Genomic DNA, 15,418 nt, shown 5'->3' with positions numbered 1-15,418 from the left:
GGTGGCAGTGTACCTTGTTAAGTAAGGTGAGAGCCAAAATAATGCTTTGGAATCTAGAACATCCTCTTTGTTTTTAGGACTAATTTACAAAAACTTTTCTACTTTGAGTGGGAAATGGGCATATTAAATTCAGGAGAAATGTCTTTTGGTCTACCATATATTCCTGAGCATGTTGTACTTATGTTTTTCTGTTTATAAACTTAACACTGTTCTTTTTTTATAATTTCAAGTTGTAATTTAATAAACTATCTTAAAGTATTACTATGCCTTTTACTCTTAAGTTTTTAAGCATATGGGGAAAATGTCAAGAGATTTATTTGTGTATTTTTTGTTGTACTCTTTACAGGGTCATGTAAAAGTTGTTCAGTATTTGGTGAAGGAAGTCAATCAGTTCCCTTCTGATATAGAATGCATGAGATACATAGCAACGATTACAGATAAGGTAGGTTTAATATGCTGTTGAAGCACATTTTTGTTTTTTGCGGAATTATGTGCCAAAATGTGCAGTTACCAACCTGTTCTTATGTCCTCTGTGAGACTGATCACCTGATCTTTCTGTGCTTTAGTTTCTCCATTTGTAAATAGAGAATCAGTATAATACTTTTGATAAATTATTCCCTGGCTCTTCTGAACCATAATTACAGTGACTGCAGCAAGAGTTTATTACTAGACCATTAGCCTGATTTAGAGTTTTCTAAGAACATGTAAAGTTTTTAGGAAATGGTTCCTTATTTTAATAAAAGATTGATTCATGACTAGACTCAAAGGATAACTTAATTTGGTTTAGTGAATTTACAGTTATTTGAGCTTAAGCCCTGGATTTTTGTATACTAATCATTTCATTTTATTTGGTCTATTTATGTTATGTGTTCCTATACTGACGTAATTCCATTTTTCACTCTAGGAACTGTTGAAAAAGTGTCACCAATGTGTTGAGACAATTGTGAAGGCTAAAGACCAGCAGGCTGCAGAAGCAAATAAGAATGCAAGTATTCTTTTAAAGGAACTTGATCTCGAAAAGGTGAGTGGGAAAAATAATTTTCCTTATTAGAAAGTGTTGAAATCTAGGATAAATTTGTCACCTCTATGACCAATATTAACAAAATATTTTTCAAAGGAAATGATTAATAGATTATCAAACCACTATAATTTTTAATTTGAACCTATCATTCATAAAAAATATTTTGAACCATATAAATGAGGGACTAGTTTTCAAGTAGATCACAATTTACTAAATGGCACTTATTGCCTAAGTGTTTTTAACATTAGTCTGAGAAGAAATTTAGTAAAACATTGCAAATCATTTGTTTATTATAAGATCTGGGCTGTAAAGTGGTTTATTAGATCCTCAAAGACTAAGTCTCAAGGCCTAGGATGTGTGGTAAAATGGAAAAAGTTAAATCAAAAGATCATTTTTCTGAGGCTCATTCCACTTAACAGAGAAATAAGGGTGTTGTTATTGAAACCAGAATTTATATTAAAAGGACAAACTCCACAATCATAATCATTCTGGGAATGCAAGAGATAGCTTAACATGAAGATATTTTATTAATTAAAGAAAGAAAAAAGATATGATCATTTTGAGAAATGCTAAAATTTTGACACCAATTCTTAGTTTAAAAAACATAAAGCAAAACTTGTAAGCTAAGAACAGAAGGAAAGATTGCTTACAAATCAATGAGAAAAAGATAACTTGCTCAGAATAAGAAATGATCACATAAATGGACATTTCACAGAAAAAGAAATACGGATATTCAATAAATAAATGGAGAATGCCTAACTTTGTAAATAAACAAAGAAATACACAGTTAAAGAGTATTTTAAGTTTTTTTGACCAGACTGTCAAACTTAAAATTTAAAGGTCTAGTAATAGCTATTTATGGTGAGGGTGTGAAAAAATTAGCACTCTAGTATGATTTTTATATATATGGTGTAAATTAGTATAACTACTAATGGAGCTGTTTTGACAAATGAATCAATTAAAAAGGTGAGGACCCTTACTCCAGCCATTTCACTTACCGAAATTTTATCTAAAGTAAATAGACAAATGCTCAAAGATGTGAATGTATATAAGGTAATTCATTGTTGCATTGCTTATACTAGGGGGAAAAGTGTCAACCTAAAGTCTTAATAATTAGGGAATTAAATAAATTTTAGTACTCCATGATAAACTTGATTACAGTTAAAATCAGAAGGAAAAAAGCTATCTTCATTTTTAAGTAAAGTGAAGTTTGAAGTTAGATTACAACTAAGGTCCCATCCATGTCTCTAATTTCTATTTTTGTGTAACTACCCAAGAACATGGTCAGCAATTCCCTAAATAGCCAATTGGATTTATGCCAATAGAGTAATGAAATGATTTTTAATTGAATATACAGTCTTTTTTTTCAATCCTCAGTCCCTTTCTCATTAACACAGGGGATCGGCCAATTTTTTCCATAAAATGCCGAATAGTAAATATTTTAGGCTTTGCAGGCCATATGGTTTGACTGGGTAACTGAAACTGCAAAAAACGAAAACTATAGATAAGGGGAGACTACTATATACTTGATACCAGTCCCTTCCCAGATGTATGATTTGCAAATTTCCCCCCCCTTTTTATGGGTTGTCTTTGTACTTTCTTGACAGTTTTTTTGAAGCACAAAAACTTTTATTTCTCATGATGTCCAGTTTATTTATTTTTTCTTTTGTTGCTTTTATGAATGTATTTTGAGACTGATATTCATAAGAAGCCCCTCATATAAACAAAACTGTCATTTCATTCTGTATTTTAAATTATTGCTTTGTTGATAATATGATGTACCTGCTTTATTTGCAGTCTAGAGAGGAGAGCAGAAAGCAGGCTCTTGCAGCTAAAAGAGAGAAAAGAAAAGAAAAGAGAAAAAAGAAAAAAGAGGAGCAGAAAAGGAAGCAGGAGGAAGATGAAGAAAACAAACCTAAAGAGAGTTCAGAGCTCCCAGAGGATGAAGATGAAGAGGAGAATGACGACGATGGTGAGAAATGCCCTTGAATTAGGCATAAAATTCTCTGGTGTTTATCAGCTTCATTTTGAGTGCCTTTTGCTCTAATTAAATCTAGTTTAATATTCAGTTACTTTAATCTGAAATTGACAATTGACTCTTACAGTAAATATTTCTAAATATTTTACATTGTAAAGTGATACGGGGAAACAGAAGGGGGGAGGCAAACATATAATTTGAGGAAGTTCAGTTGTAATTTAAGTCACCCTGTAAAACATTGTGTACGTCCTAAAATCATTATAATGAGAGAGGTATGCCAGGTTCTTCTCAACTCTCTCCTCCCCCAGTTGGAAACTGGGAGAGGTCCAGTTCCCCAATAAATTTTTAATTAAGGTTCAGGCTAGAGCTGGTGTTTATTACTCTCAAAGAGTTGTTTATTGTACAGTGTGACAGTGCTTGTAGTAGGCAAATAATTTTGCTGTATTTGAATTCTAATTCTAAAATCCTATTAGAAAAATTTCCTAAATTCAAACTAATATTGTGATTTTTGTTTTATGAGACTAGCATTTTAGATCTTAAGAGTGTTAACAGTATGAATGTTTTATACCAATTTAAACATCAAAATATGATATAGCATATTTGTTCTAACAGCAGTAAAGATTTATTTACTAGTAAATATTGGTGTAAGAAAAAGATGAGTAAGGGACTGAATTATTATGAAATATTAGGTATATCTGTAATAATTTGTTTTGAGATCTGTGGCTCTCAATGTGATTTTTATCTTTTTTGATAATTTCAGTGGAGCAAGAAGTTCCCATAGAGCCTCCTAGTGCAACTACCACCACCACAATTGGAATCTCTGCAACATCTGCAACATTCACAAATGCGTTTGGGAAAAAAAGGGCCAATGTGGTGACAACCCCCAGCACCAATCGGAAAAACAAGAAGAACAAAACGAAAGAGACCCCTCCTACTGCACCTTTAATATTACCAGAACAGCATATATCCTTAACACAGCAAAAGGCAGACAAAAATAAAATAAATGGAGAACCCAGAGGTGGTGGGGCAGGAGGGAACAGTGATTCAGATAATCTGGACAGCACAGATTGCAACAGTGAGAGCAGCAGTGGTGGTAAAAGCCAAGAGTTAAACTTCACTATGGATGTGAGTTCCTCTGGTGATCGGAGATACTCATCACTGCTACTCCATTCCCAAGAAGAAAAAACGAGTACTGCCACTTCTAAAACTCAAAGCCGGTAAATTTTTCTGATTTATTAACTCGACACTTATGTTTTTTTTCATGCTTGGCACAATAATTTGAAGTTTATTCTTCAAGCACAAGTGGTGTTACCAATTTAAGTCCACCTCATTATCTGTCTTCAGTATTCAGAAGTGGAATTTATCAGTATCCTAATAATGTGCTAATTATGAAATGAGATTATTAAAAAATTTTATGATTCTGTTTTGAAGTTGAAAATATTAGCATACCTTGATTTTCACTATGTCATTTTTTATAGATTATAGTACAACTTTTGGCTTCTGAATCCGTTTTTATTCTAAAATAGATGTTGGACTCTTTGTCCTATTTTTTTCTGAATTATTGATAATTTGATGTGTCTTATTTTAATTCAAATATTTCAGTATAACTTTGTCCATAATAGTAATCTTTTGAGTTTCTAACTTAAAATTAATCTTTTATTGGATTTGATATTTCTCTCTTCTCAGACTTGAAGGCGAAGTGAATCCTAATTCCTTATCAACAAGCTACAAGTCAGTGTCATTGCCTTTAAACTCTCCAAACATAAAGCTGAATCTTACTAGCCCTAAAAGGGGGCAAAAAAGAGAAGAAGGGTGGAAAGAAGTTGTAAGAAGGTAAGTAGAATTAGTCTTACCTTTTTAACTTTCATAGACCATACAGATTGTCCTCTGCAAGATGGTTATCCAGTTAATTCATGAATAATTTGAATGTGGTTATTATTTTAAACTATAGGGTCATACTAAATCCATAGTAAGCTAAAGCAAAATTAGAAGTAATATATAAATTTTGCGTGCATATTTTATATAAAAAGACAAATATTGGCTTTAGAATAACAAAAAATATTTTATTAAAACAAAATTTTTTTAAAAACAAGATTTACAGAAGTTTACAAACCATACAAAATGGCCACAAGCTTCTTAAAGGGAAGATTCTACACTGACAGCAAAGTCACAATGTTATTAGTGAGGCTATGATGTTTGTTTAATGGTCCCGTTTTGGTTCAGACAATCACGCTTATGTATTTATAGCGTTTCAGTAAAGTTAGACTTGGCTAAAGAGCATATTCTGAAGAACTGGTTAACTGCTTTTAATGCAATTAGATCGCCATAAAAAGGGGGGAAAGGAGCCTGTAAAATCAAAACCACCTTCCTCCTCAAAAAGAAAGAAAGAAAAACACCCATACCCCTGCAGCTACTTTCACACTGCCTAATACTTAAGCCATGATAGGGAAAATGACTAAAAGCAGAGAGGACCTGCTGCTTTAAATGTTACACACAATCCAAATGATACTTCGAGCCTCTGCTCACTCTTTACCAGAGTCAGGACAGACATAGATTTGCTATTGTACATTTAATCACCAAAGGATTGAGGTATCTGGGCTTTTATTCTGTAATTTTTCTAAGACTTTGTTTCCATAAATGCAAACAAAAAAGGAAGAAGTCTTGGCAGAATAGGAGATGTGATGCACACTTGATCAGATTGATATAAATACTATTCATGACACATAGCCTATTCCATGCTCTAGCTTTTAGAATATCTAACTATTTCCTTCCCAACTTGTCTATATTAAGATAATAAATTTTGATTATGAAGTGTACTTTAGGAGCTGCCACTGGGTATTCTTCTGGAAAGAGTAGTTCAGGTTTAAAGATCGCTCCCTCAAAGGGGGAATCCTAGGGCCTACCAATGACCACATGAAAATAATGGGTGTTTTTCTCATCTGGTTGTGCCAGCAAACACTAGGTTTCTTTGATAGTCCTGCAAGGCCATTGGGCCATCCTTTCAGATCCCAGTATCAGCCTCTAGTATTCTCTCTGGCTTGACTCACCTCACACACAAGTGGAAGTCCCAGGTTCCACTTGGGAGTTGCTTTTTATGTAGTTCAAATCCGAGGCTTTATTCTTTATTGCTAAGTATAAGTTGCTGATATTGATAAACTAGTCCCTGTTATTTAGTATGAAGTTTAACAATACTGTACACATTATTTAATTTAGAAAGGGTCAATACCGTCCAGCCAGGCGTGGCTCAGTGGTTGAGTATCGACCCAGGATCCAGGCGATCAGGGTTCGATTCCCAGTCAGGGCACATGTCCGGGTTGCAGGCTCGATCCCCAGTCGGGGGTGTGCAGAAGGCAGCCGATCAATGACTCTCTCATCATTGATGTTTCTATCTCACTATTACTCTCCTTTCCTCTCTATGAAATCAATAAAGATATATTTTTTTAAAAAAATAGAAAGGGTCAGTACCTATGGTCACTGCAGCTTAGTTGATGTATGACATGTTGGGCAAATACTGCAGCTTAGTTGATGTATGACATGTTGGGCAAATTTGAATGCTTAGATCATGAGTGATTTAAATATAGTTTTTGTTTTAATGGCAGTGGAGTTTTTACCTTTACTGAATTAAATATGATGAGGTTAGTTTTTAAAATAAAAATTCTAATAATTTCCTTTTCAAGATTTCAGAAATACCATTTACAGATGTCCATGATGATACTTACTGAAACATCTCTTTTATAAATATTCTATTTGAAGACATTTGATTTCATAAGCTCATGTGTAGTCTTCATTTTTTAGGTCAAAGAAATTGTCTGTTCCAGCCTCAGTGGTTTCTAGGATAATGGGAAGAGGAGGGTGCAACATCACCGCAATACAAGATGTTACTGGTGCCCATATTGATGTGGATAAACAAAAAGATAAGAATGGCGAGAGGATGATCACAATAAGGTAATTTTAGAAAATGTATATTGCTAGTTCTGTGTGAAAATTAAATTTTATTAGAAGCATACTTTTGTTAGGTATGGTAGAATAAAGAATTTTCTTTCATGGTAAAGATTACCTGTTTTTTTAATGTTTTTGTTTTCTCCCCAGGGGTGGTACAGAATCAACAAGATATGCAGTTCAACTTATCAATGCACTTATTCAAGATCCTGCTAAGGAACTGGAAGACTTAATTCCTAAAAATCATATCAGAACACCTACCAGCACCAAGTCCATCCATGCAAACTTCTCATCTGGAGTAGGCACCACAGCAGCTTCCAGTAAAAATGCATTTCCCTTGGGTGCTCCAACTCTTGTAACTTCACAGGCGACAACATTATCTACGTTCCAGCCCACTAATAAACTTAACAAGAACGTTCCAACAAATGTACGTTCTTCCTTCCCAGTTTCTCTACCCTTAGCCTATCCCCACCCTCATTTTGCCCTACTGGCTGCTCAGACTATGCAACAGATTCGACATCCTCGCTTACCCATGGCCCAGTTTGGAGGAACCTTTTCGCCCTCTCCTAACACTTGGGGACCATTCCCAGTGAGACCTGTGAATCCTGGCAATGCAAATAGCTCTCCAAAGCATAATACTACAGGCCGTCTACCTAACCAGAATGGAACTGTTTTACCCTCCGAGTCTGCTGGACTAGCTACTGCCAGTTGTCCTATCACTGTCTCTTCTGTAGTTGCTGCCAGTCAGCAACTGTGCGTGACTAACACCCGGACTCCTTCATCAGTCAGAAAACAGTTGTTTGCATGTGTGCCTAAGACAAGTCCTCCAGCAACAGTGATTTCTTCTGTGACAAGCACTTGTAGTTCCCTGCCTTCCGTCTCCTCTGCACCTGTCACTAGTGGGCAAGTTCCTACCACATTTCTACCTGCAAGTGCTCCTCAAGCACAGCTGTCTTCACAAAAGGTAGAGTCTTTCTCTGCCATGCCAGCCCCCAAAGAGAAAGTGTCCACACAGGACCAACCAATGGCAAACCTGTGTACCCCATCTTCAACTGCAAATAGCTGCAATAGCTCTGCCAGTAACACCCCAGGAGCTCCAGAAACTCACCCATCCAGTAGTCCCACTCCTCCCTCTAACAACACGCATGAGGAGGCCCAGCCATCCAGTGTGTCTGATTTAAGTCCTATGTCAATGCCTTTTGCGTCTAATTCAGAACCTGCTCCATTGACTTTGGCACCACCGAGATTGGTTGCTGCTGATAATCAGGATACCAATAATTTACCTCAGTTAGCTGTACCAGCACCTCGAGTTTCTCATCGAATGCAGCCCAGAGGTTCTTTTTACTCAGTGGTACCAAATGCAACTCTACACCAAGATCCCCAGTCTATTTTTGTTACAAATCCAGTTCCTTTAACACCACCTCAAGGCCCACCAGCTGCAGTGCAGCTTTCTTCAGCCATGAACATTATGAATGGTTCTCAGATGCACATTAACCCAGCAAATAAATCATTGCCGCCGACATTTGGCCCAGCCACACTTTTCAATCACTTCAGTAGTCTTTTTGATAGCAGTCAGGTTCCAGCTAATCAGGGTTGGGGAGATGCTCCACTATCCTCACGAGTTGCTGCAGACGCCTCTTTCACTGTTCAGTCAGCCTTCCTAAATAACTCTGTACTTGGACACTTGGAAAATGTGCACCCTGACAACTCCAAGGCACCTGGCTTCAGACCACCTTCCCAGCGAGTTTCTACTAGTCCGGTTGGTAAGTGGACTATAACTATCACTACAACTCAGTTTGGGGCTCTAACAGCATCATCTAATATTTCAAGATGATAATAGTGTTTATTTTGTACATAACATTGCATAATCTTAAAGAAATGAGTGTGTTTCATAAGTAGTAAAGACCCTTTAATCATTGCTGACTGACTGGACAGAAAAGTAGCTATAAGTAAGCCACTCACTTATAATGAGCTGCTTTATGTTCTCTATATGATCTCTGTCCCTCATAGCAATGACATTGTGTCAGTCCATTTTCTTGGAATTGGTATAAGATGATAATAAAACAAGACTTATGGGCTGCTTCAAGGACTCCAAATTTATAAGCTTTCTAAAATCACAGTGACTGCTTTTTTTTCTCAGATTTAAAGTTTGAGTTACAAAGGTATTTAGGCATCAGCCCATAATCTTCATTCTTTGTTTTCAATCTTGGGTGCTCAGACCGAATATTAAATGATGTTGTTTAATAGTAATCTTATGTTGCCCTGGCCAGTGTGGCTCAATAGTTAGAGCATTGGCCTGCGCACCTGGGGGTGGTGTGTTCAACTCCCAGTCAAGGGCACATACCTGGGTTGCAGGTCCAATCCCCACCCCTAGTCAGGGTGTGTGTGGGAGGCAACCAATTGATGTGTCCCTGTCACAATGATGTTTTGATGTTTTTTTCCTCTCTCTCTCTCCCCCTTTCTCCCTCCCTTCCACTCTGTATAAATCAATGGAAAAAATATCCTCACTCCTCAAGTGAGGATTTAAAAAAAAATTGTACTCTGTGTTACTTACGTTAATGGAGCTAGTTGAAGAGATCCAGTCATTTTTTCTTTATTTTAAAAAGACCAGCTTGGGTTCAGCTATTCATCCCTCAAAATCAGAAATTAGCTGCTGAAGAATTATAAGAAATATAGCCCAGCTGGGCTTGGCTCAGTGGTTGAGTGTCAACCTAGGATCCAGGTGATCAGGGTTCGATTCCCAGTCAGGGCACATGCCCGGGTTGTGGGCTGCAGCTGATCACTGGCTCTCTCATCGTTGATGTTTCTATCCCTCTCTCTCCCTTTCCTTTCCTCTCTCTGAAATCAATAAAGATATATTTAAAAAAAAAAAAAAAAGAATTATAAGAAATATATATTAAGATGAAAGGCCTGTGTTGGCTTGGAGATACTTGGAAAACCAGATTCTATTTTCCAGAGTCTAAGAGCCTAATTTCACTCTAATCTGCACTATTCTGAAAAACAGTTAGAAACTGTGGCAGACCTAGAATGGGGATAAGAATTTTATTGCCACTTAACATTTTTCTTCCAGTTGGAAAACTGTCCATCCTTCCTTTTTTACTAATTATAAATTGATCTATGTTGTTTAAAATTTGTAGAGCCTTAGCTTTCATTTCTGATATGTTTCCATTTACTTGTCTTTTTAGGAAAATGTAGTTTTTGTATCATCTTTCAAATAGAAATATAAGCTTACATGAGACCATCTATGGCCCAAAATGTTCTCTAGGATTTTTTTTCTTTTTTATAAATAGGTATCTATTTTAACTTTTCACTTTGGGGAAACTAATAGAGGTTTTCAAGGGCCCCAGAATAAAAGAAGAGCTCATTGCCAATGCTCAGGCTGTGATAGAAGGCATTAATTATTGACTTGACCGACACTAACTAATACGTGAATTTACAGTACCCTAACCAGAGTTGGATTTCAGAGTTCTCATTTCCAGTGTTTGAGCCCTTTGCACTTCACATACTATATCCCAGAAAGTGTACAGATTATGAATGTCGGGGGGGAAGGGAGTAAAAGAAATCATCTGGCTTAGTTTGGTTTTGGTTATTCAGATCCATAGCATCAAAATAATTTATTGCTAATTAAAATAATAATAAAAAAGCAAGCATTAATCCTTGGCCTTTCTTCTGAGGTCCAGGATTGATTAAGCTTGGCCTCCTTTCTTTTTTTTTAAATTTATCTTTATTGTTGAGAGTATTACAGATGTCCCCTTTTTTCTCCCCACTGACCCCCCTTGCTCCCCATTCCTGTCCCCTTCCTAGGCCTTTACCCCACTATTCTCTGTTGTCCATGGGTTATGCATATGTGCATATAAGTTCTTTGGTTGATCTCTTCCCTCCCCCACCTCCTTCCCTCTGAGATTCCTCAGCCTGTTCCATACTTCCATGTCTCTGGACCTATTTTGTTTATCAGTTTATTTTGTTCATTAGATTCCACATATGATGGAGATCATGTGATACTTGTCTTTCTCTGACTGGCTTATTTCACTTAGCGTGATACTCTCCAGGTCCCTCCATACTGTCCCAAAGGGCAAGAGATCCTTCTTCTTTACAGATGCATAGTATTCCATGGTGTAAATGTACCACAGCTTTTTTATCCACTCATCTACTGATTTGGCCTCATTTCTTAACTGATTGTATGGTTTCTTTTGCTGGCGATCTTCTCTCATGGATAGTATTTACTCTTCTGCTTTACAAATAAGAAATAGTAATACTTAAGAAGATGAGAAAGGATATGAAAAAATTGAAACCTTCCAACACTGCTGGTGGACATTTAAAATGGTACAGGCATTGGAAAAAGTTTGACTTTCCTCAAAAAGTTAAACAGAGTTACCATATGTTCTAGTTATTCTACTCCTAGGTATACCTAGAGTAAAATAAATGTTTACATAAAAACTGGTACATAAATGTTCATAACAGCATTATTCATAATAGCCAAAAAGTGGAAACAACCCACCATCCCTCTACTGGTGAATAGAAAAGCAATCAATATATAATAGATACGGTCATAATGTATTAATGTGTAATATATTATTATAACATATATAATCAGATATAATAGAAAGGAAGTACTGATTTATGCTACAACATGGATGAGCTTTGAAAACCATATGCTAAGTGAAAGAAGCCAGTCACAAAAGACCTCATATTGTATGATTCCAATTACATGAAATTTCCAGGATAGGCAGGCAAATCTGTAGAGACAGGAAGTTTATTAGTGGTTGCTTAGAAGTGGGCAATATGTTGTAAAGGACCGTGGAGACTGACAGGTAATGCATACAGAGCTTCTTTCATGGTAGGCAAAAATGTTCTAACATTGATTGTGATGGTTGCACAGCCCTGTGGATATTCTAAAAACCTTTGAATTATATAAACAGATGAATAAGACCAGCTTGAAAAAGTTTTGACAGGTTTTTGTTGATATTAATACTTTGTCCTGAAATGAGCACCTATAATCCTTTTCCAGACCCTTGTCCCCTTTCTCAAATACCTTTTCCAGAGAAAGCAATGGAATTTGAGAAGACTGCTAAATTGAAACTCATGCAAGCTAGGTAAAAACTCTGATATCGTTTGTAACTGGTTTTATCAGATGGCAGACTGAAATGATCTTTAACCCTTTGCGGTCGTATTAAATTTGGACATGGGTGTCGTACTGGTTGGAATTAAGAGCTTTCAGAGAAATTATGAACTGATAACATGAATGAATACAGTTAAGATTCGTACTGTTCCTTGCTGTGGTGGCTGAGAGCAGACATACGACCGGAACAGTAAAAAAGCTTTGGTGGCTGAGAGTAGACATACGACCGGAACGGTAAAAAAGCTGTGGTGGCTGAGAGTAGACAAACGACTGCAAAGGGTTAATAGTATGCTTTTCCTCCTGTTAGGGAGGAAACAGCAGTAGGTTTTGTTCTTCATCTTCCATAGAACATGACTAGGAATATAGGGGCAAGCTGTACTCTGAGATTTTTCACAGAAGGGAAAGCAGAAATTATTGATAGGTGCCACTTAGTCACAACACACTCTCACTTCATGTTTTCTCCAGTGAAAGCTTTGAGATTTATCTAGAACATACTCCTAGCAGCTGCCATTCTTAAACATTGGGCTCACATTTCTGTCTAGTGCTATTTGGTGATACGCTTCTGGACTGCAAGAAAAAAAATGGGTTTGGCCCATATAGCACATAGTAAGTGGATTCTTTTTTTTTTTTTTTAATCCTCACAGGATATTTCTTCCATTGCTTTTCAGAGAGGGAGGGAGGGAGGGAGGGAGGGAGGGAGGGAGGGAGGGAGGGAGGGAGGGAGGGAGGGAGGGAGGGGGAAACATCAGTGAGAGAGAGAGAAACATCGATGTGAGAGAGACACATCGATTAGTTGCCTCCCGCACGTGCCCCAACCAAGGCTGGGGATCGAGCCTGCAACCGAGGTACCTGCCCTTGGCCGAAATCGAACCAGAGACCCTTCATTCCACGGGCCAGCGTTCTAACCACTGAGCAAAACCAGCCAGGGTGTAAATTTATTCTTTTTGCCGTGATCTATGAAATTAACTACATGCTTTCTTCTTTTTAAAAATTAACTGAACCTTGAACTTTCCATTTTAAAGCCTTGACTAATTTGGATGTCCTGGACCTGTTTTATTTCAGGGTTACCATCCATTGACCCATCAGGCAGCTCCCCATCTTCCTCTTCTGCTCCTCTGACAAGTTTTTCCAGCATACCAGGAACACGTGTTTTCCTGCAAGGGCCAGCTCCTGTTGGGACTCCAAGTTTCAACAGACAACATTTTTCTCCCCATCCTTGGACGAGCGCATCAAACTCATGTAGGGATCCTGGAGGAACTCTTCTCAAAATGTCTTGAATAAGTTACCAAACCATTTGTTTCAGGGAACACTATATTGTAACTTTAGTATTCTAAATGGTATACAGATATCCAAGGTTTGTATTGCAGTCATGTCAAAAGTGGTTAGTCATTTGTTGGATAGAAACCTTGAGAAGGGTCAAGCTCTTCTTCCAAGCCAGAAATGTTTACATTGGGACTTGGATCAAGAAAAGAGGTACTACACAAGTAGTTTTATAAAAGGTCCATTTGGGGACAGTGTTGTGAAATAATTTCTTAAGTCTGAAAAGAAGTTGAATTTATGTATCTGGTCAGTTTGGTATGCTTCCTCATTTATGTTTTAGACAATTGGATTATTGCCATTTATAAGTAAAAGTATTCCTCTATTCTGACTTAATTATTTCAATATTTTGAATAGATGAAGTTCTAACAGTACTTGAATAATATTTGATTTTTTTTTTTTTTATGAGCTTCATGAGGTAGTCAGTGAATATTGGCCCTTTTGACAAGGAAAACTACCCATATTTATTACCTGACAGTCCCATTAAGAAACAAAGCCATGAGTTGAATCCTATGATGCTTTGCTAATATTTAACCTTTTTCCTTATGGGAAACAAAGGCTGTAGAAAGAGAAAAAAAGAAAACAGCTAATAAGTACAAAGGGCCACCAGCTGTTTTCCAGACAATATGCTAGGTACTGTGCAAACATTTCCACATTTAAGTTAAAATATGACTATATATATTTTGATAAGATAATTTAGAACTAGTATAAGAATAAATACAGCCTTCTTTTCTAACCTTGTTCAGTTCAATCTGGAATTTTTTTTTAGACTATTTGTTTATACTTCCTATAGGCAGAAGGTAGTGTAGGATAATGTTTATAGAATTTACACATTCTCATTTGAATGATCTTATAAAATTATAAAATTTTTTTTACAGAACCTATGTTGTGGAATAGATCTTTCCAACAAGGTTTCTCATATTCTTATCATTAGTTTTTATATGTAATAAAACAATAGAGAAATATTTTGCCACCAGGTGACTCTCCTATTCCATCTGTTTCTTCGGGATCACCTTCACCTCTTTCAGCCACTTCTGCCCCACCAGCATTGGGCCAACCAAAAGGAGGCAGTGCCAGCCAGGATCGAAAGATACCTCCCCCCATTGGAACAGAGAGACTAGCCCGGATTCGGCAAGGAGGGTCTGTCGCACAAGCCCCTGTGGGGACCAGTTTTGTTGCTCCTGTTGGACACAGTGGAATCTGGTCATTTGGTGTGAACGCCATGTCAGGTACAGTTACCTTGCCCTCTGTCTGGAGGGATATCTCAAGTAAGTTGTGGGATTTTGTCATTAAAACTTAGTTTTTTAAAAATAAAACAAAACAAAAAAACGTATTTCCTACACTTAATCATTAGGAGTGTTTATACTTTTGAAGAATTCAGTACAGTCTCAGAGTCTGGAATGTTATATAATATATGTAATATGTATAATAATAATATATGATATATATAAAATAACATATAGGGTTGATTAGAAGTAAAAGATTCAAAGCATATTTTCTTTCTCTCTTAAGCTTTTTAGTGTAAAATGGGACAATCATTTGAGTTTTTCACAAAACACCTAATCTTTTGAAGGACAAGGTAGACTGTTTGGGGTACTCAGAGGACTTCACCCAGTTTCCAGGAACTTGTTTTTTTGGTTTGCAGAGGTTGTCATGAACGTGCCCTGAATTCTTCAGGGGAATGATTTTGATAAAATTTAGTATGAAAAAAGATCAAGTGGTAATGTTTTGTTAATTTATCCAAATAAATATCAAACCCTGTTCTCAATTCTTCTTTCCAGAAGGCTTATCAGGTTGGTCACAGTCTGTGATAGGGAACCATCCAATGCATCAACAATTATCAGACCCAAGCACATTCTCCCAGCATCAGCCAATGGAAAGAGATGATTCTGGAATGGTAGCCCCCTCTAACATTTTTCATCAGCCTATGGCAAGCAGTTTTGTGGATTTTTCTAAAGTGAGTTGACAAACATCATTGTAACTTGTTTAACACTTTACCAGCCAATATAGTTACATGTTAAGGAATAGTTTATATTGAAATAAT

At 36.7% G+C, this 15,418-nt stretch overlaps 1 protein-coding gene across 3 annotated transcripts in view; it reads left to right on the top strand.

The window, feature by feature from the left end:
• The window catches only part of ANKHD1 (ankyrin repeat and KH domain containing 1), a 111,616-nt gene that overhangs the window by 94,724 nt on the left and 1,474 nt on the right, over positions 1–15,418 (top strand). For 2 of the 3 annotated variants that reach the window (XM_016214131.2, XM_016214129.2), the window contains 10 exons: positions 347–442; positions 905–1,021; positions 2,819–2,993; positions 3,760–4,216; positions 4,686–4,832; positions 6,795–6,944; positions 7,089–8,701; positions 13,120–13,296; positions 14,352–14,603; positions 15,156–15,331. In XM_016214131.2, the coding sequence (XP_016069617.2) occupies positions 347–442; positions 905–1,021; positions 2,819–2,993; positions 3,760–4,216; positions 4,686–4,832; positions 6,795–6,944; positions 7,089–8,701; positions 13,120–13,296; positions 14,352–14,603; positions 15,156–15,331 (3,360 nt within the window). The remainder of the gene's footprint in view (positions 1–346; positions 443–904; positions 1,022–2,818; positions 2,994–3,759; positions 4,217–4,685; positions 4,833–6,794; positions 6,945–7,088; positions 8,702–13,119; positions 13,297–14,351; positions 14,604–15,155; positions 15,332–15,418) is intronic. The other variant, XM_016214130.2, reaches the window with a different exon arrangement.

The sequence above is a fragment of the Miniopterus natalensis genome, chromosome 4 (assembly GCF_054644295.1).
Source record: "Miniopterus natalensis isolate mMinNat1 chromosome 4, mMinNat1.hap1, whole genome shotgun sequence".
Taxonomy (NCBI): domain Eukaryota; kingdom Metazoa; phylum Chordata; class Mammalia; order Chiroptera; family Miniopteridae; genus Miniopterus; species Miniopterus natalensis.
Note: the sequence above shows the minus strand (reverse complement) of the source record. Positions and strands in the feature narration are given on the sequence as shown.